Source organism: Crocuta crocuta, unplaced genomic scaffold (assembly GCF_008692635.1).
Source record: "Crocuta crocuta isolate KB4526 unplaced genomic scaffold, BGI_CrCroc_1.0 scaffold190, whole genome shotgun sequence".
NCBI lineage: Eukaryota > Metazoa > Chordata > Mammalia > Carnivora > Hyaenidae > Crocuta > Crocuta crocuta.
In genome coordinates this window covers 11,325,177-11,347,314 of record NW_027527955.1, presented here as the reverse complement: position 1 = coordinate 11,347,314, position 22,138 = coordinate 11,325,177, and the positions used below count along the sequence as shown (strand labels likewise).

The window sequence follows — 22,138 nt, the reverse complement described above, 5'->3', positions numbered from 1 at the left end:
GTGCTCTGTAGAGAATTTAAGTTTCCAGTCAAGTTATCTGTAGTAGGTAGCCTGGTAAAGTGGAAAGACATGGGTTTGGGGTCCAGCAACCTGGGCTTGAGTTCTGGCTATGTCACTAGCATTTATAACCCTGGACAAGTTTAATCTCTCTGGGCTTTAGCTTCCTTATCTGTAAAGTGGGAAAAGTAATAGTACTACTGTCTAGATTGTTGTGAGGATTGATTAAATGAAATAATACATATAAAACTCAGCATGATGTTTGACAGTAAATGTTCAAGAAGTGTTGTTTATTATTATTATTATTATTATTATTATTACTAGTGAGATAACATTTTATATGTGTTGGCTCATCATAACAATGATTTTTATTAAGCTGCCATAGTAATAAGTCTATTGATATTATCACATGAGTAGTTATAATATATTGAAATTTAGTGATTTATAGCATATTCTAAGTTATTATAAACACTTATGCTTGATAAAATATTTCACTCTAGTAACTGATAAAGCTTTCATATTATACCTAATATGCCATTGACCATGAGAAATAAAAAAAAGCCACTTAAGTAAAAATTTCCATTAAATATATAGTATTTCATATATATAATATACATGAACTATAGTATATATAACATACAATATAATATGTATATACATACAATACAAATAAAACACACAATAAATATGAAGGTTAAAGGAAAGTGCATTTTTATTTTCCAACTGTATCACAGCAGCATAGCTGAAATTGTTCAAAATATTTTCAGCATTTCTGGCTTGCTAACCAGTAGAATAGCACAGAGCATATACAAAATTAACCATTATTTATAGAATACCTGTTATATATGGAGCACTGTAATAGGTGTACTTTAAGACATAAAAGAGAGGCATAAAACATTTCTGTCTTCCAGGATCTTATTACCTATTTGGGGAGAGATGTCTCAATCAAGTGAAACAATTTGTGAATTAAACAAGCTGGTGTTTAACAGCTAACACCAAGGATTGCTTTGAGATTATACATTAGAAATAATCAGCCTTCTTGAAATTTAGCTTTGACAAAACCATGCTGCAGTAGGAATGTGTAGGATTGTATTTTTTTGGCCACAGAAAATGGAATTAGTTATATAAAATGTGATGCCTGGTTTTAAAATACACCACCAGGTGCCCTTCTATGTTGACAGCTCAGCTTTGTTGGTTTGCTCCCTCTCACAGAGGAGCTGGGATGGAACTGGCACCATGTACTTCATAGGATGCGGTTATAACGCTTTTCCTGTCGGGTCCGAGTATGCTGACTTCCCACACATGGATGATAAACAGAAAGACAGAGAAATAAGGAAATTCAGATACATTATACATGCGGAACAGAATGCCTTGACGTTTAGGTATGAAATTCATTTGCATGTCTTTTCTTTAAAATGAAGCAAGGATTAGTTGAAATTAGTTTTCTTTTAGCTATAATTTAATTCCTTTTTTTTTTTTTTAAATTCTAAGACATATTCTTTTCAGAAGTATAATTTCAGATATACTTGGTCTGGGCTGACTGACCTGAGGCCATTGCCAGAGATCCTCCACACCTTCGAATTTACTGAACGAACCTATTTTTTTTTCTTGTCTTCCTTCTGTTTCCAATATAAAACTGCTTGGTGTTTGTCCTTAGGGTCTTCCACATTTCTGTGCTGTAAGATGTCCTTTGTTTTCTAGATCTAGAACAGATAAACTTATGAATATATAAGTTTTATTATGAACCAAATTGCTTTAGCACAGTTTTGGTTAGAGATTATAACAGGCACCACCTCCTTCTGGTGTTCATTTAGAGCATTTCCACAAACATTTCTCAGCCATTACCACTAAGGGAGTGATCTTAGGGGGTTCAAAACTGAGCGAGACATGGCTTTTGTCTTTGAGGAGCTTCTAATGCAGCAGAGGGATAGAAGAGTCCTTTTGAGCTAAGGTGAAAAACGGTTCTCTGGGAAAGGCCAACACAAAATCCTGTAGAAATTCAGGGACTGCTACAGATGAGGGGGAGTGAGAGGGGAAAGCTTTAAGGAGGAGCTGGCATTTGACCTGGGTTCTGAAGGTCTGGTAAGATTGTGGCAGTTGGAGAGGCTTACCTGAAAGGAAGCCATCCTTGCTTCAGTGAAGCAGACCAATGGTCTAGAAGTAGGAAAATGCTTGGTTTGGGAACACGAATGTTCTAACTGGGCTGGACGGTGGAGCACATGGGAGTGGGTAAGGGCTGGACAAGCGAGGACTTTGAGTTTAAAAGTGGAGAAATGGAAGAGCATCGACAGAGCTACCCTACCCATCACTTAGGTCACAGATAAATCATTGAAATAGACCAGATGCATAACATTCTTTTGCCCTAGTCTAGGCAAATAGAATGAGTCTGAACTGGGGAGATGGATACGGAGAGTGGATGATTGTGTAAGACAAGAGCAGTGTAAACCACAGAACTGGAAATGCAAACCCTGTAGCCTCAGATGAGAGCACTCCTGGGTCCTAAACTCGCTCATGAAACAGTTTCTCTGTTCTTTTCCTTGTGCTCTTCATTACGGGTTGGTTTACTTGCTTACTTTGTGTGGAGGTATGAATCTGTCAAAGCCAAACGCTTGTTAAATAAAGTATCCTTTCTCAGGGAGGGGGTAAAGGAACTGTAACTCAAAGTAGAATTTAAATATTAATTTATCAATTAAATAACCAGTTGATACTAGAGAAGGGTTAGATCTTTTGGCTACCATGGTGAGCTAATGTCTAATTGCTCTCAAAGAGGTAAACTCTCAAAGAGGATGTGAGTTTTAGCCCCCGTTCTGGCATCGCAAAGTTCTTATTGGAGAAGGCATTGTTCTTGCTCTCCCTCCCTCCCTCTTTCAGTGTCTTTTTCTGTTTTTATTTGTAATCTAATAGTGAACATCTCACCAATTGCTTAGAATAATAAATGAATTTTAATTATAATAATTGTCATGTTCAGATTGTATATTAACATTTTATGAGTTTATATATTTTGTATGTTCACTAATTTAGCAAGAATAAAGTTTATTATTGTTTATAATGCTGTAAATCTGTTTTAAAAGCAGCTCAGTTTTAGTAAAGATTTCTCTAAAATGTAATTATCCACGTGGAAGCTGCCTTCCTAATATTTATAAATTTTTTGTAGGTGTCAAGAAATAAAGCCTGAAGAAAGAAGTATGATCTTTGTCACAAAGTGTCCATGTGATGAGTGTGTACCTTTAATTAAAGGTGCAGGCATAAAACAAATCTATGCAGGAGATGTAGATGTTGGAAAAAAGAAAGCAGACATCTCTTACATGAGATTTGGGGAACTTGAGGGTGTTAGCAAATTTACAGTAAGTAGATACACATTTTTTTTTAAGGGTACTTTCTATTATATTGTTACTTACCCTGCTGAATATTTTAAGTTAGCGATTCTCACACTTCTAAAGCGTTTCACCAAACTGTTATCACTGAGTTTATTTTTATGGGCAACTATTCATCTAATTACAGATGTTCAGCTTAGGATCTCTGTCTTGTGTATTGATATCATCTGTATCCAGTTGTACATTATTGACCTTACAGATCCTGAATTGGTGGACCCTTCAGCGCCATCTGGTGGCTAACAAATTAAAATCCCTCACCTACTTCCCTCACTCTTCTGTTTTGGAGTGGTAAAGAGATGAAAATAGTTTAAGATTACCCAAAAGACAGGGACCGACACAAATACACACACACACACACACACATGCGTGCGTGCACACGTGAACTATGACACGCATTTCTCATGGGAAAAATCAGAAAAGTTAGAAGGGATTTAATATTTGATATTTCAAAAAAAGTACTGAGATAGTTCATGGATAGCATAGAACTTTTAACTATTACTATTTAGGCTTTTAAAAAACTTTTTTTTTTTTTGGTTTATTTATTTTTGAGAGAGAGAGAGCAAACAGGGGAAGGTGCAGAGCAAGGTGGGGACAGAAGATCCAAAACAGGCTCCCAGCTGTCAGCAGAGAGCCCAGTGTGGAGCTCAAACTCACAAACCATGAGATCATGACCTGACCTGAAGTCTGACACTCAACTGACTGAGCCACCCAGGTGCCCCTAAAAAACTTTTTAGAAACAATCTCAAACATACAGAAAAGTTACAAAACCACTACAAAGAACTTTTTTATCCAGAAACATTTGAGAGTAACTTGTTGACCTGATAGCCAGATCAGTCTTGGGGCACCTGCGTGGCTCAGTAGGTTAAGTCTCTGACTCTTGGTTTCGGCTCAGGTCATGATCTCATGGTTTGTGGAATCGAGCCCCGGATTGGACTCTGCTTGTAGTGTCGAGCCTGCTTGGGATTCTCTCTCTCTTTCCCTGTCTGCCTTTTTCCTGCTCTCTCTCTCTCTCAAAATAAATAAATAAAACATTAAAAAAAATAAAAGTCAACTATATGTATACATATACATCTATATTTATATTAAAAATTTTGGAACTATAACAACATATTGCCTAGGTTCTGTGTGTATATGAAGTATCATAACTGTTTACCCTTTTTATCTTTGTCATTTATTTTTGTTTTTTTATTTCCAGTTTTATTTAAAATTCATCATGATTTTTTTTTAATTTTTTTTTAATGTTTTTTATTTATTTCTAGGAGAGAGAGAGACAGCGTGAGCAGGGGAGGGTCAGAGAGAGAGGGAGCCACAGACTCTGAAACAGGCTCCAGGCTCTGAGCTGGCAGTCAGCACAGAGCCCGACGCGGGGCTCGAACCCACGAACCGCGAGATCATGACCTAAGCGGAAGTCGGACGCTTAACCGACTAAGCCACCCAGGCGCCCCTTTTTTTTTAATTTTTTTTTTTTTTTAAATTCATCATGATTTTTAAAAGAAAAAGGGCCCTAAGAGAAAGGAGAGATGAGCAAGGCACCTCTTTTGTAAAAGTAAACAAAAGCTTACATCCAGCTAGTCAAAGAGAAATCTCCAGTTTTGTGTTTTTGTTTTCTGTCTCTTCATTCCTCCTGAGGAGTGAGAGGAAATAGTTTTTTCATATTCTCTCCATAAAGATGAAATGATCTAGCTCTTCAGGACTGTGACAGATTAAGTGAATTCTGAAATACTTTGCTTACTGGTGAGTTTGAGTAGCTTTCTCACTGTAAAGAGAATGAAGAGGTCAGAAGAATGTAAGATAGGACGAGAGAAGCAGAGGGAGGGGGGAAAACGTTTACAGGGTGTGAGGCCCTTCGGCAGAGATGGGCCAAGACCCACAGGCGTACCCTAGTCAGGTGCACATGCTGCTTCTCTGTGCTCCTTCCAGTGACGGTCACCTCTCTCCATCTCCTCCTTTTCCCTCATCTGTCCTGGTTTGCAGTAGTATGTAAATGACTTAAACTCCCTGGCTAGATCAATGCTAGTGGGTTTTTTGTTGTTGTTGTTAATACCAGAAACTAACATGAACTAGTTTTCATTCTAAATCTGAATGTCAATGATTACACTTATTTTTAAATTGTCAAGAGTAGTATAGGAGTATCCAAAATTGATTTCTTTAAGATTAAAGCAAATTGAAATTAATTTTGTTTGAAAAACTTGCTTTTCTCATTGAGGTATTACCAGATACCTTGAGATGGGTGATTCTGTTCTGTGGGGTTGCTGCAAACTAGGCTAGGGCTGAGCAACAGTATTTTCAAGAATAGATTTTACCAGTGTAGACCCACGTCCATTTATTCAGAAGGTTTTTTTTTCTATTTAATACATGTACATTTTTCTCTATTACGTCATATTACTTTTTTTTTAATTTACTTATTATGAAAGCAATATATGCTTGTTTTAGAGGACTAGGGATATAAAAAAGAACAGATATTCTGTTACAGTTCATAGATACTTCTGTTAACATGTTGCTGTATTTTCTGCATTATTGAGAATTCTTCAAAAATAACATTTAATGGTTATACAATATTCCAACTTACAGATCTAACTTATTTAACCATCCCTCTGTTGTGAGGCACTTAAATGGCTTCTAAGTTTCTTAAAGTTAGAAATAGTCTTTTTATGATTATCCTTAAATATAAATTCAGGGCTATTAGTTTTTACTTTGCCAAAATTAATAGATTTTAGCAGGTGGACGTGTTTTGAAACATGCCTTTTTTTTTTTTTTTTAAGTTCATATATAATTTCCTACGCCTTATAAGTCCTCTTTTTCCTGGTGATGATCCCAACCATCCCATTTCTATAGACAACCAACCAGTTCTAGATGTCCTCCCTTTCCAAAGACTTTTTTATACACGGAAAAATGTCTTGTATCTCATTCCCCCTCAAGGATTGTGATATTAACTAGTTTGTCTGATGAACTTGTTGGTGCTCACAGAAGAAAACCAGGTCCTGCACACTGAATTGTGCCTTTCTAGAGGTAGTGTCCTAATGAGGCCCTTTGGGTGAAGTCATTAGTAATTCTGATGATGCGGATTTCTAGCCAAGTGAGAAGGGAAGGGCTGTGCCATGAGGTTCTGGTTACACTCAGTTTTTCTTCTCAGCTGCTCCAGGCATCTCAGTGCTATCTGAGAACCATCAGGCTTCCCTGTTTCTTTCTGTAATCAGAGGAGATATGATATATGGTATGATATAACTATATTAAAAGGCAAGATTATCTTGTTCATATTTCCCTCTTTATATCTAAGCCTTCTCTAGCTATCACAAGATGCTGTAGGACGTGGAGATGGAATGTGATGTGGTGGAAACTCTAAAGTGTTGGGCATGGGCAGACTCAGGTTCTAATTCTGCTGGTGCCCTTAGCTAGTCGGCAAGTCACTACAGTTCTCTGGTCTTCTACTTCTTTACCTTTAAAACGGAGGTAAAGGGGGGCACCTGGGTGGCTTAGTCGGTTAGGCGTCTGACTTTCGCTTAGGTCATGATCTTGCGGTTCGTGGGTTCGAGCCCCGCGTCGGGCTCTGTGCTGACTGCCAGCTCAGAGCCTGGAGCCTGTTTCAGAGTCTGTGACTCCCTCTCTCTCTGACCCTCCCCTGCTCAAGCTGTCTCTCTCTCTCTCTCTCTCTCTCCTAGAAATAAATAAAACATTAAAAAAAATTAAAAAAAATAAAACGGAGGTAAAGGATCTTTAAAGTTCCTTCCTTCCCTAAGAATATTGACTCTGATCCTGGAAGTCATATCATTCAGGGTCATTTAGGGTCATTATAGGGCCTGGTTGGTATGAACATGCTAACTCTTTTATGTTTTTAAAAATGTTTTGATATTGACAACAGGGTGCTGAAATGCTATTTATTAAATCCTTCTTAAACATATAAATAAAAGGCTTGTGCCCTTTTACAGTGGCAGCTGAATCCAGCAAGAACTTGTGTGGGTGAACAAAATGAGCCTGAAAGTAGAGAGAGTAAGTATTTAAAAGTCTTTTATTAAGCTTAACTTTGTTGCTAAGAAGAAAGAATACATAGTGAGTTTTCATGATCAGGTGTTGGAAATTGTGGTTGTAGCTAGAGCATATTCTTTCTGCAGGTTAGATTTTTGCCATTCAGTTTGTTTACAAACATTTGTGTATCTACTATATGCTAGGTTCAATGGAAGGTGCTGGTTTATAATCAGTCTTATAGAATCTTCAGTTCAATACAAATAATTATGCACAAATTGAATATATAAATTAAATTTATATGCAAGAGTAAACAACAATGCTCTCCTATACCAAACAAAAGCTTGTTGGACAGTTAGAAAGGAAAAGTATGTATAATTAATACAGATGGCTCTAAGGCCAAATTAGAGGCTGTAGACTTTTTTATTGGAGTAAAAGCACCTTTGCAGAGATTGATCAGAGAAAGGAAATACTCTGGTTATTTGAATAGTGTGACTAATGTCATCTCAGCTACCATAAATGAATTACTTACTAGTCTTCAAAGCTTTATTATATGCATATTAACACAGGTATTTTTAATGTAATATCATCTTTGGGAGATCTTGTAATTCCTGAGCCTCATAATTTTGAGCATTAGTTATTGCTATACAATACTGTCTTTAAATATTAGCAATGTTATCTGTTTGGATTCTAGGTAAATCAAAGTTTATTATAGTAAGTAAAATTTTTTGATAACAATGATTTAATTACCCTGAAAATTAGGAAATATAAAGGTCTTTATGAAAAGAATTCCTATTCTATAGTTTCTGTGCAAATGTCTTGATTTTCGTGTGTTCTGAATTAGCTTTACTTATTCAAGTAGTATATTTTTTATTTGCAGTCTGGGGGAAAAATACCTATTCACTGCATCTTTTAAAAAAAATCAGGAAAAAAAGAAAAAATGCAAAGAAAAATATATGTGGATCTGATTAAAGAATGTGTATTCAATAACAGTGTTTGAGGGGACCAATTAATAATGCCCTGTTGTTAGGGAAAGGACACAATTGGCACTAACCATAAAAAGATGAATTAATTTATCTGTGTTAAAATTAAGAACATCTGTTCATCAAAACATGTCATTTAAAGAGTACAAAGGCAAGCCACAGAATAGGAGATATTTGCCACTTACCATCAATAAAGGGCTTGTATCTAGGATGTATTCTTCCTGAATCACCAAGGAAAGGAAGACATGCTGCGGTGAGCAGTCCTGAGATTGGAAGGCGAGGTTACAATGGGAAGGGACAAGAGGAGGGCTTCATCTTTGTTGGCAGTGTTTTATTTACTTACCTGGGGGATGGTCACATGTCTGTTTGCTTTATGACTGCTCACTGAACTGCACGTTCATGTTTTATATTTTTGAACAAGTGCTTGATAGCAACAAATGATATTCCTGTCTCTTTTTCAATTTTGCGACAGCTCTATTGAGGTAGAATTTATATATCATAAATCTGCCCTTTCAAAGCATACATTTCAGAGTTGAGTGAATCCGCTCTTCAATAGGGCAGATCCTGTATTACTGGAGTAAGTTTTCTGGAGTCTGTCTGTTTTTTAACAGTTGAGAATTTTAAGATCAAATGAATGTCCCTTTTTAATTTAAGCATTATTTTGATCTGACAACCTATATGACTTTAACAAATACCCATGTATTTGAAGTGAAACTTTCCTGATGTTAAGTTATTCTTGAACATTAGACGGTGTGTTGAGGCCCATACCTCCCGGGGAAGAGCAGCACCAGCACAAAAAGCTGTGTCTCGGAAACCGCCAAGAAGTCCTGTCTAAACTGGAATGAGGCCTCAAGAATTTTCATTGCACTTTTAAAATTCTGCCTTGTTAACTGAGAGAGTAAGGATGGATTTTGTGAGTAACTGAAGAAGAAATTTAAGGACGCTAGTTTATTGCTACTGAATGAATGATGTCAATGAGAATATTTTTATTTTAGATTTGTGTGTTTTCCAGAATATAGTGATGTGGTCTTTTATTACATTAAATGAGGTAGCAATAATTTAATGAGCCCCATTTAATCACCTGTTGAGGTTAATTTCTCCTTGTCTTAGCTTTATATTAGCTAGGATTTTTTTTTTTTTTTTTTAAAGAGGCTGGTTCACTCTAGTCATATCTCAGCAGAGAATTTTATACCTTTTAAAAAATATGAATTCCTTTGGATTATGAAGGTGATAATTAGTAAACTGCTCTGGGGAAATAAATGATGACCTGGCCATTTTTAAGCCAGTGTATGGCTCACCAAAAGTTCACATTTATACCTAAAGCTTTTTAACAATCATAATTTAATTAGGATTAAATCAAAAAATGAAGTTGATACACCTGGTCCCCATTGTAAAAGTATATTTCTAACAAAATTCTTAATTTAAAAAAAAAAAAACCTTCCAGTATATAGAAATCACAATGATTTGTTAGACTAGAGTGTTAAATCACTGGTTTGGGGTAGCAGTAGGAAGAAAATATTATTCTGAGGCAGTATTAATTACTCTTTGATAAGCACTGATTCTTGAAATCATTCACACTGCCAACTTTGGTCATAATGTTAACAGTGAAGAAATATTTTAGTCTGGAATATTGAAACTATCCTTTTTTCGAATTCCATTCATAAATGCTGCCCACTTTTCTCTCCATGTTAACAGAGTGTCTCATGGCTCTCAATGGAAGGTTTAAAAATATATATATATTTGCAAACTTTAATACCAGGAATCTTGAAAGTAAAATTATGGCCAGTCAGTTCAGGTTGCATTCCAAATTGCTCTTTGTGAAACCTCTCACTTTTATTTGCTGAGAAACTTTCAGGAAATTAGTCCAAAGATGAAGGTACGTGTTTTGCACTTTCCTAGAGTTAGGGAGGGAGCGCGTAGCCCACGGCCCACGGGCCTGCATGTGACATCATGAGGAGCACCTGCCTTGGCTGTGCGGAGATAATCAGGTTTGCCTCTGCGGTCATCGCCTTCCCTTCCACAGCACCACTTAGCCTCATGAGGCCTCCTAACTGAGTCTCTCAGAACCTACACAGGACAATCCAAATGTTGACCGATGCCCCTATTTGTACAGCAGCCCACTTCGGTGCACTGGGAGTTCAAAGTCATCATACCAGCCAGTTGAGAAATGCCTTAAATATTGAGAGAGGGGAGGAAAGATATACTTAGAGGGAACCAAGGCTAATTTGAAAACCAGTAGGATAAAATATAAAACATTTATCAATATGAAAATACTGAGATTTGCTTACTTCAGTATATTAATTACATGTTAATTATACATGCTTAAGTTCATGTTAGAATTGTTGTTCTTTTACTAATATGTCATCCACACTTAATATTTTATAAATCAATCAGCAGATATTTTATAAGATCCAAAAGCCTGGTATACTGCCAGCTTTATGGATGGATGTGCCGGACATTGAGGGGATATCAGAAGGGAGAAGCATAAAATGTGAAAAACTAGGCTTATTAGGAAATAGAAAATTGATATTTCCAAGCACTATTAAAATATTCATAATAATGCCATATTTCCTTCTTTACAACTGGTCAGTTTTCAACATTTATTGAGAATTTACTATGTAGTGCCAGAAGGAAAGCTCTGTGAGGTCAGGGATATATATATCTATGAATTTATATGTACATATATATATATATGAATATATGGATTGCTATATTTATATATATAAATATATAAATGTTTTAAACTGATGAATCCAGTGCCTGCAATAGTGCCTGGCACATAATAGGCATTCAGTAAGTATTTGTTGATTGACTGACTGAGTACAGGACACAGGCTAGACCCTGGAAATGAGATGTGTAAGAAGTGCTCCCTCATCTCAAAAAGCTCGCAGTCTAGTGGAAGACAGAAGCACGAGAGAACAATTCTCAGAGTGGAGTCCGTGGACAAGCTGCTTTAGCACCTCCTGAGGACTTGCTAGAAATGCAAATTATTAGGGTCCCACTGGACCTGTTGAATCAAAAACTGGATGTGGCGGCTTGCAGTCTGTTTTCACAGCTCTCCTGATGACCTTGGGGGTTGAGAACCACCCTGTGAATGTAACTGTAGAAAGCTTCTAATATATATAATTCAAACTACTAGAAACAATAAAAAACAACTCTGTATTGCAAGGAAACTAGGATGTGTTTTTGGCTAAGAAAAGGTGTGAGGTATGGAGATGTATGTTTGTTAAGAGAAAAGAAGGTAAATTTTGTCCTAAAGTAAAGCTGGTTCTTTCAGAATGGAAAAGAGAAAGAGAAAGGACAAACTAAGGACATAGAAATTTATTTTAAGAAAAAAGAGAAAGAAAGGAAAGGAAAGGAAAGAAGGAAGGGAGAGAAAGATGGAGGGAGGGAGGAAGGAAAGTAGGGAGAGAATTAGTTTTCTAGTCACATTGGCTAAAAATTGAATTGTTATAAGGGTTTTTAAAAATAATAAGCTTGCTTTCTGTTTTAATAGCTTGCTTATATAATTTTCTTTCATTTGCTGAAAGGGCAAAATTTACTTGGACTATTGGTCTGCTCTTGATAAGATATTATGAATGGTTTTCTTTACCTTTTAAGTAATCTGCCTGAAAAGCAAAGATGTTATGTTTTACTAAAATAATTTCCTGTGCTTCATGTTGTCTTTATCAGATCTTTGATTACTTTACTGAGTCTTAACACTAAGAGCTGAATTTCACTTAAAACAATGTAATCTTCTGTATTTGACTTTAAAATCTTTTGTCACTTTGGTTAAATAGATAATTAAGTATTACCAGTGATGTTATTTAGTCGTGTTCAAACCTTTTGATACTTTTTACAAACGTTCCATAATCAGTTTTTAAATACAGTTTTTTGACCTGGAAAAATAAGTTGGAGTTTTACAGAGGGCCCCTGGAACATCTCAAAAGATTTATTTTCTCTCATTATAAAAGGGAGATGCTAAATGAATTGGTTTATATGATATGCTAAATTACATGGGAAGCATTGTTAAATAAGAAATATTAAGTTTTCTTTACATTACATCTGTATAAGCATCTGTTTTAAGTGTTGCAGAAATTATATGAAATTCCTAGAAATCAGATGTCCCAGGATTATGTTATCACTGTAATTCTAGTTATTATCTTAAAATGTTGTATATCCCAGATAGAATCAGATTTTCTTGCCAATTGCATTGTAATGAACTCTATCAGATCTTTAAGCATGGCCATTTTTAAGTCCTTTGTCTATCATTTGCAGACAGTTATTGTTTTATTTTGATATTTTATAAAAGTTTTCCTGCAAAAGTGCTTCATTTTCAAGGAGATTAATGAATGGACTCTAACAAGTACTGTGGAATACAAGTTTCTGATACCTTTAAGGTCATCCAACTGAATTGGGTAAGAATTTACAGAACTACAGAAAAACTGGATTCATACAGAACAAATATTAATTACATGGGGTTAAATGAACATGGGAGTGAGTGAACTGAGGATGATGATCATAATTTTTTATAACTTTTTGGTTTGAAACATTGCTGGTTTCTTTTAATATTTGTTTTTTCCAGATTTAAGAAAACCTTTTTCTCTTTTAAATTATCTATGATTTATGGCTGTTTGTTAAAGTATTCCTTTAGAAGCAGAATTGAAACAATTACTTTTTTTCCCTACCTTACATCTGCAGAATTTAACAACTATTTAACAACTATTAGTGAGTATTCTTATTTTCATGGCAGTACAGTTATTTGAGTAAGCTCAATAAGAATCTGTTCTTATAATGAGCATAAGTGGAAACATTGGTTATATTACTGAGGCTTTGACTGGAATGTCGTATCTGAGAGATCTACATAGACTCAGATATGACCAGACAGCTTTAAGAAACTAAGGCTGACTTTATGGAGCCAATAAACAATAGAGCCCCTTGGAAAAGTTGGCCTGGTATCTTGCTTATAGGGTTCCCAGCAACCTTACTAGGTGAATAAGGAAGGTCACTTCCTGGCAGGCTCAGGAACCTCAGAATATTTGGGGGACCTTGAGAAGAGAGGAATTAACACAGATTTGTAGGTATTGCAGGCAAAGTCTGATAGTAAGTCCTTGGCTTGGCTTCCTAGCTCAAGAGGCTTTTAAGAATTCAATCTGAAATTCCTTATGAAAAATTCCAGCAAAGCAGGTTTAGAAGAAGCCTACATGATCAATTGTTATTCTTGCTACACTCGTGTAAATAGGCCAAATTTATTGAAACTAGATTTAATTTGCAAACAAATTAGTCTTCCTGTAATTATTTTGATAGACAGAAAAACTATGTTTCAGTAACACACCTTTATAAATACCAGATTCGAGGGGCACCTGGCTCAGTTGGTTAAGTGTCCCACTCTTGATTTCGGCTCGGGTCATGATCTCACAATTTCATGAATTTGAGCCCCACATCAGATTCTGCACCGGCAGTGCAGAGCCTACTTGAGATTCTGTCTCCCTTGCTCTCTGCCCCTTCCTCACATACTCTATCTCTGTCTCTTTCAAAGTAAACAAATAAACTTAAAAAGACACACTTTATAAATATCAGGTTCTAGTGCTATTAATTAGCTTTCAGGTTTTGTTTTCCACCTGTAAAGTCACTGGATCCTGAATTCTAGTTTCCCCCGATGTTTGGCTCTCCAGCTTCACCATTCCATTTTTTCCCAGTTTAGACTTGGAATCACTAAGTACAAAACTACCCTTTTCCTCAAAGCCCTGTAAACTGAATATGAATGACTTGGTATAAAGTTCAGAGAAATGGCCACAATAATTCGTGTTTAGACAATCTTCATGGCTGCTGCTGTATGCGCCACTCAAAAAGTTTACCTAAACACCTGATGATGTTATCAGAGATATTCAAACCACAAAAGATGGTTTGACCCTGACATCTAGAAATTTTCTTGACTGGCTGCCCCTGGGCTTAGAAGCTGGTTTAAAATTTGTTCTAATCATCAACCTTTGCTTTTCTTTTGTTTTCATAGAAATGCCTTAATAAATACTTGATTTCTCACACCTTATAGGCCTGATTGTGGGAGCCCAGTTATATAAATTACCACCTCCCAAAATGAGACACAACTATTTAACTGAACTAAGCTATTCTCAAGACTAAGAGATTAATTCAATGCAATAGTAAAATAATCTACCAACTCAGCTTCTGGATTATGAAGCTTTTTGCAGTTTCAAAGGTGAGACTGAAGGGAAGCAAAATATGCCACTTTGGCATATGGATTATGTTGAATTAAAATTATTTAAGAAATAGCCATTGCAAGAAGGACACTCTGTCCCCCGAAAGCAGGAAATAAACTCCCATGTGAAGGGCACCCTCTTGGCACCTGGTGGGTAAAAGCGTCCTCATCACCCGGGGTAGGGGATTCAGGGCTGAGAAGCCTATAGAGACAACTTTGTTACTTCTTCAATTTGCTACCCCAAACCCAAACTCCTTCGTCAGTTCTTCACAAATAATTGTTTCTGTGTTTTATAAAAGATATAAAGGCTGCCTGCTTGGTCACTTCTTTGAGTCTCATATTTCTGTGGCTTGCATATATATGGAATTAAATTTATTTATTTTTCTCCTGTTAAGTTGTCTTATGTCAATTTAATTTTTAGGGCAGCCAAAGTATCTAGAAAGGAAGGGAAAATTTTTCTTTCCTTATACATCTTTTCTACATTTGCTTTCAAGGGCACAGGCTAGGTTCTTTTTTTTTTTTTCCCCCTAATTTTTTTTAAATGTTTATTTTTGACAGAGAAAGAGCATGAGTTGGGGAGGGGCAGAGAGAGGGAGACACAGAATCTCAAGCAGGCTCCAGGCTCTGAGCTGGCAGCACAGAGCCCGACGCAGGGCTCGAACCCATAAACTGTGAGATCATGACCTGAGGAAAGCTGGCCGCTTAACCAACTGAGCCACCCAGGCACCCAACATACTGGGTTCTTGAAAGAACCTTCATGCTTTCTGCCAGACCAGCTCTGTTTCAGAGGCCAACCAGAGAGCTTCTCAGGACCATTACCAAGACAGCTCTGATTATGCCTTCTTCTAAGAGAGACTTACAGCCAACCTATTTCATTTAGTCTATTACCTTGTCAAATTTCTTCATTCTCCTTAGCCTTTGATACCTTTCCTTTCGGGAAAATACAGTTAGCCACTATAACCTGGGCGACCCTGTTCTGGTTAGCAGAGGAGGCTTATTGGGCCAGAATTTTTGTGGGTTTTCTAACTTCTCTGTAGCTGAGCAGACTAGTCTTCCAGTTATGCTGTGGCTTGTTGTGCTGACACAGGGAAGGAAGTGTCCTAACGGGTTGTGGATGGCTCCCTCAACCACCCTAAGAAGGGATTCTTAGTTACAGCTGAGGCCACGTTTATAACTTATTGAGTCTGGAACTTAGGTACTTGTTATTTCAGGTCGATGTGTAGATGTATTGCTACCATTTTCTCAACTCCTGAGCACTTACATGCTAAACACTCTCCACTCCAAACGGAAACAATGTAATTTGCTTTGGACATTTTTTTTAAAACAGAAGAAATTAAGTTTTCAGTGTCAAAAATAATAAAATTGTATTTTGAGGAGTTAAGAAATGTGTCCAGTAGCAGACTGAATGCATAATGTTTTTTTCCAGAGTTGACAGTATATCTTTACCTCCAAGCCCAAGTTTTAAAGCTGTTTTTCAGAATCCTAACTGAATGATGTTCCAGAAAACCTTTTGTTGATATTTTAGAGCAGTTTACTAGCTTTGCTATATTTTTGTCTTTTATTTTTACCATACCAGAAAATCAGCGTAGGTGAAGGTTCTTTCAACCTCGGCACGATTGGCAGTTTGAGCCTGATGACCCTTTGCTGTGCTGTCCTCTGCATTGTAGCTGCATCCCTGGTCTCCACCCACTAGATGTCAGTAGCAACCTCTCATCCAGAAGACAACCAAAAATGTTCCTTGGGGGGCAAAGTCACCCCCCCCCCAGCTGAAAGCCACTGACATAAACCATCAAGAGAGTGTAAGTGTGTATTTTACGATACATGCCTTACTGTATCAGATGTAAGGGCCATTTTGTCTAGTATAACCATGACACCTAAGGCCTTTTCTGTGGCTAGGTCCCCAAATTTGAAGATGACAAATCCCACTGATTCTTTTTCATTTCTTTTAAAGAACTTGGGTTTAGGGTGGGTAAGTCAAAAGCAGTTTGAAATCTCACATCTCCAATTTTAATTTAGGGGCAAAAAGGTTATAACCTGTAGCTTTGCTTGGTTCTGTTTGTTCGTTTTTCAGATTACTGTACATAGGAATCAGCCACTGTTTTGTAAATACCCTCAACCTGCAATAATTTTTTCCACCTGTTTCCAAAAGGTAATGGAAGTCCAGAGTTAACACCTAGCTGGGGTATACATCAATCAATTGAAAGTTTACTTAGGTGAGGTTTGGTCATAGCTGAACACAACGCAGAGCCAACCTGATTTGCTTCTCTTAGGCACATAGAATTGAGTCTATTACATTTGCCTCCCAGCACAGAAAAGTGACATACCTCTTCCATGACCTGAGTTGTCATACATGCTATGATTCATTTTGCAATGATAGAGCCCACTGTTGGGCATGATCAAACTTCCTCTTATAAGGATAGGCCTATCCTTTCTTGTATCAGCATTTGTCATGTATCTTAAAGTTATTGATTTTTTTAAATTCCTTTTTTCTTTTAAGTAGGCTCCACACCCAATGTGGGCCTTGAACTCATGACCCTGGGATCAAGAGTTGCATGCTCTACCGACTGAGCCAGCCAGGTGCCCCTAGACTCAATGATATTTTTAATACAATTACTGTTGACCATTAAAAATCCAATGGATCTACTTAATACAAAAAGTACAGAACTTTTCTTTCATTTAGGCTGATTTTTGAAAATCCTGTCCCCAAGTAAAACAAACTCCATTAGTGAGTACTAGTTGAAAATGAGGCCCATTTAAAATGGAACACCCAGGGGCGCCTGGGTGGCTTAGTCAGTTAAGCATCCGACTTTCGCTTAGGTCATGATCTCGCGGTTCGTGGGTTCGAGCCCCGCGTCGGGCTCTGTGCTGACTGCCAGCTCAGAGCCTGGAGCCTGTTTCTGAGTCTGTGTCTCCCTCTCTCTCTCTGACCCTCCCCTGCTCATGCTGTCTCTCTCTCTCCTAGAAATAAATAAAAATATTTAAAAAAAAATAAAAAAAAGTAAAATGGAACACCCTACATTATTAAAGTATGTATAAGTTGGTCCATAGATATATCTATGTGTTCAATGAACTGCATTTAAATAGACTCAGATTTGAAAGGAAACTCAGATTTCATCTCTTGTAGCACACTCTCTACAAATCTGGAAACAGGAGAGTCTGGAAGGTGAAATGATTTCTTAAATACAGTTCAGAATATTGCAAGGGCCTAATCAATAAATGTCAGGATGTCCCCCCCAATTTTGAGTTTTGTTAAGCTCACATTGGACATGTTGGCTGATTTTAACATGTATGTTACAGTAATAAATTCAAGAACTTCCATTATTGTCATTTAGTTTACACAGTTTAAATGATAGCACTTACTTCCAATTGATAGCCTCCCCTATCACCCTTCCCCAGAGGCACCCAGGCTTAGCTATTTTAGCTGATGCTTTTATCTTTTTTTTTTTTAATGTTTTATTTATTTCTAGGAGAGAGAGAGACAGCGTGAGCAGGGGAGGGTCAGAGAGAGAGGGAGTCACAGACTGAAACAGGCACCAGGCTCTGAGCTGGCAGTCAGCACAGAGCAGACTCGGGGCTTGAACCCACGAATCGTGAGATCATGACCTAAGCGAAAGTCGGACGCTTAACCGACTAAGCCACCCAGGTGCCCCTGATGCTTTTATCTTTACCTCCAAATGTCCCAGTAACATACCTCTGTTGTCCCTTGCTAGTTTTTGGGTTTTAGACATTGTCTTTTTTTATTTTAATGTTTATTTTTGAGAGAGAGAGACAGAGAGAGCAAGGAGGGACAGAGAGAGGAAGATAGAGGACCTGAAGCCGGCTCCTCACTGACAGCAGAGAGCCCGAAACGGAGCTCAAACTCATGAACCATGAGATCATGACCTGAGCCACAGTCAGATGCTTAACCAACTGGGCCACCCACACTCCCCTTAGGCATTGTCTTTTGAATTTCCATCATGGAAGAGCTTTCTTTCACCTCACTCCACTCTCCACATACTTCCTCTCTCCATGCTCCACACTGTTACATTTTTGTTTTGGTTGCATCAATATTCACTGTTTGTCATTATGAGTCTGTAAATGCTGATCATAGCTCATCATGTTGTGTGCTAGCATGCGTTTTCCTTTCCTTACTGAATTTATTTTACTGAATTTAAAAATTGCCTTTTATTTTGGCTTGGTTTTCTATTTTATTACTAATCTATAGACAAACTTGTCTCCCAATTGTGTAACCTCCTCTCAGTACAGTCAAGAATATTGGGTATACTAACTATAATACTATCTTTCTTCTTTTTTAAGAAATCCCTCCTGTAGCCTTTGATCCACCTCCAGTCTGGATGGATTGCTTGCTAGACATGCCACACAGGTGTCTTTTGGGGCCCATCCTTCACAATGTCCTGGGAATCCCCTGTTTCCAGGGACCCATGTCTTTCTCTATTTGGTAAGGCATATTTTTCAGAAGATTCCTGAGAAAAGGTACAGGGTAGCAGGATGACTGTCAGATAAGGCTTTTGATGCAGAGCAGCTTTGATACCATGAGTATCTGCTAATGTCTTCATTCCTCTTATTGAATTGATAGTTTGGTTAGATATAGAATTGTATGTAGATTAGGAATCATTGTCCCTCAGAAATTGGAAAGCATTGTTTCATGATTCTTATTACACTACTAGAGTGAGTTTCAAGGTTTGGGTTGAAACCCTAATAAACTGGGGTTCTTCAATACTAGATATTCTGGAACAGAGCACACGGCTTCATGCAGAACAGCAGCCTTCAGGGCCTCACCTTCATAGGCACACCTCCCAAAATGTTGCAGTTGATGCCTCCATTCTCTTTGTCCTGTATGTTTATATTTAAAATAAAACAAAAATCCTTTATTTTCTTTTTTTAAATGTTTTTAGTGTTTATTATTTTTGAGAGAGAGAAAGAGACAGTGTGAATGAGGGAGGGGCAGAGAGAAGGAGACACAGGATCTGAAGCTGGCTCCAGTCTCTGAGCTGTCCACACAGACCCCAACATGGGGCTTGAACCCATGGGCCATGAGATCATGACTGGAGCCGAAGTCAGAGGCTCAACCCACTGAGCCACCCAGGCGCCCCCCTTTACTTTCTTTTTAATGATTTGGGGGAAGAAAAATAGAGGTAAATGAATATGTTCACATCTCCGTTTTTGCATTTTCTGTAATGTTTTGGCTTTAAGCATCAAATTCCCACAGTCATTTAAAACATTTTCATGAATATATTTTGTACAAATAGCCACCCCATAATACCATTATACATCTTTTCCTTGGAGATAACCTCCAAGGAAGATACGGTGTTAGAGCAGTACGTGTTCTTCCACCAAGGACTTTTTTTTAAAGACTTGATGGAGATAAGGAGTACCTGAGAAGGATTTTCTCAAAGCAACCTTTGGGAGGATAAAGAGTCATATCTTGTACACCATCACTGTAGCATCTGGATGTGTTTGCATTTGCTATTTCTGATTTTTTTTTTTTTTTTTTTTTTTTTGGTTCTGGTGTTCACCTCTGACCTGTGCTGGAATTGGTCCACTAGGTGGCTTCAGGCTCCAGTTCAGCGCAGACCCTGGCTCACCCACCCTGTACCTCCCACCCATCCACCCTGGATACTCCCTGATGAGCTTCCCCTGGAGCCTGAGCATTTACTTTATGATCATGTTTGATAACAATTCAGTCTACAAAATTAAAAAAAAATTATGAGGGGCACCTGGGTGGCTCAGTCAGTTAAACTGACCGGCTCAGGTCATGATCTCACTGTTTGAGTTTGAGCCCCACATCAGGCTCTCTGCTATCAGTGCAGAACCCGCTTCTGATCCTCTGTGTCCTTCTGTCTCTGCCCCTCCCCCACTCACTCACTTACTCTCAAAAATAAACATTAAAAAAAAGAAAATTTTTTTTATGACATCTGTCTCATTGCTAACACCCACACCTAAAGGTGCTCAGCCTGAGATGTATCCGCAGGGCCTGAGGTGGAGCAAGGAGGCTGTTTGCCTGTAGAGAACATGGCTCTTCCTAATGAGTGGGGGTGGGGGTGGGGTCTGAGCATCATGAAGTACCTTGAATGGTCTGATGTGCCTGTTTCCAGAGTTCCAAAAAAAAGGAAGCAAGAGTCAGTCCAGAAGATGTAAAGGTATTATGGGTGCTTGATGCTGTTTAAATCTCAAGAACGTTAAGTCCATGAGCAGTGACGCCCCTGTGTAGCATACCACAACCTCTGGCCAACTTGGTTTCACCCGTGTTGATAACCAGTGGTAGTTCTCCTGGCTCTTTATGATCCCACGACTCATCATCCCACTGACCGATATTTCTGAGAGCTTACTGTGTGCCTGGCACTCTGGTGAGCAAACCTAGAGACACAGCCTGCCCTCGTGCAGCTGACAGTCCCTCCGGGAGACAGACATAAACCCATGAAGATAAATGGAAGAGAGATACATCGAGAAGAACTAGTCTCCTGACAAAAATAGGCACACATGACTCCAGTTCTCCACTTCACCCAGATGTCTGATATTACGCTTCTTGGGGCACTATCAGCTGACCTCAGTGGATCCAGAAGGTTGTATTGTTTAGGTTCTTGAAAAATACTCCATGCTTAACCAAGAAATAGTTTGGAAAGCTTCCAGAAGGACAGGAGAAAAATGATGTTAAAAATGCAAATGACTATACTCTCAGATGCAAGTGTTTCTGTTGACAAATTTTGCCATACCTGGTTCATTCTGACACTGAAGTAGGCTTATTCAAGGACACTATTTCTGCTGAAATTACACACTTTAGTGTCATCTAGTGGAGAACTCATATGCTTGTTAGGGTATTAGGTGCAAAGTGTTTTATTTTACAAAAAAAGCAAAAGTTGGGGCACCTGCGTGGCTCAGTTGGTTAAGCATCTGGCTCTTGATTTTGGCTCAGGTCATTATCTCCTGGTTTGTGAGCTCGAGCTCCATGTCAGGCCTGGAGCTGCCTTAAGATTCTCCCTCTCCCTCTCCCCCTCCCTTGCTTGCTCACTTTCTCTCTCTGTCAAAAAAATTAAACATGCTGAGGAAAGTCACCATTCAAACTACTATAATGAAGCCCAAACTCTTCCCTAATTAACAGATATGTATTATAGGATGAATGCAGGGCAGGGAGGCTCTACCTTTCTCAACTAAAGTAGCTACCAATGTGCCAGACAAACCTCAGTTCTTCCTGCCTATTGGATTCATGGGCATGGGCCAGAATCAGATGCCATCAGGGCCTCCGCAGACTATTCATCCCGGAACTCCTCTTACAAAGTCGTGAGCCGCCCAGTAAAGGTTTGACACCTGCAGGCAGGGTAAGATGCCCCTTCGGCCACAATCGTCCTCTGGCCACAACCGGCCCTGCCTTTAGGTGGTACAGGTTCTGAATAAGCTGAGGTGAGGGGAAGGTGACACTAAATGCAGGGTCAGAACATTCTTTAAAAATGCCTCAATGGGGGGTGCCTGGGTGGCACAGTCGGTTAAGTGTCCGACTTTCGCTTAGGTTATGATCTCGTGATTCATGGGTNTGGGGCATCTGGGTGGCTCAGTCAGTTAAGCATCTGACTCTTGGTTTTGACTCAGGTCATGATCTTGAGGTTCATGAGTCAAGCCCTGCATCGGAGCTG

General features: G+C 38.2%; 1 protein-coding gene across 5 annotated transcripts in view; it reads left to right on the top strand.

The window, feature by feature from the left end:
* The window catches only part of CDADC1 (cytidine and dCMP deaminase domain containing 1), a 65,805-nt gene that overhangs the window by 34,682 nt on the left and 8,985 nt on the right, over positions 1-22,138 (top strand). For 3 of the 5 annotated variants that reach the window (XR_013332298.1, XR_013332297.1, XR_013332295.1), the window contains 5 exons: positions 1,210-1,379; positions 3,152-3,341; positions 7,298-7,358; positions 9,062-12,711; positions 16,087-16,309. Coding sequence is in view for 1 of the 5 variants with exons in the window: in XM_077752613.1 (XP_077608739.1) it covers positions 1,210-1,379; positions 3,152-3,341; positions 7,298-7,358; positions 9,062-9,159 (519 nt within the window). In the remaining 4 variants the exon portion in view is untranslated. Of the gene's footprint in view, positions 1-1,209; positions 1,380-3,151; positions 3,342-7,297; positions 7,359-9,061; positions 14,905-16,086; positions 16,310-22,138 lie in introns of those variants that run through there. The other 2 variants (XR_013332296.1, XM_077752613.1) reach the window with 2 other exon arrangements.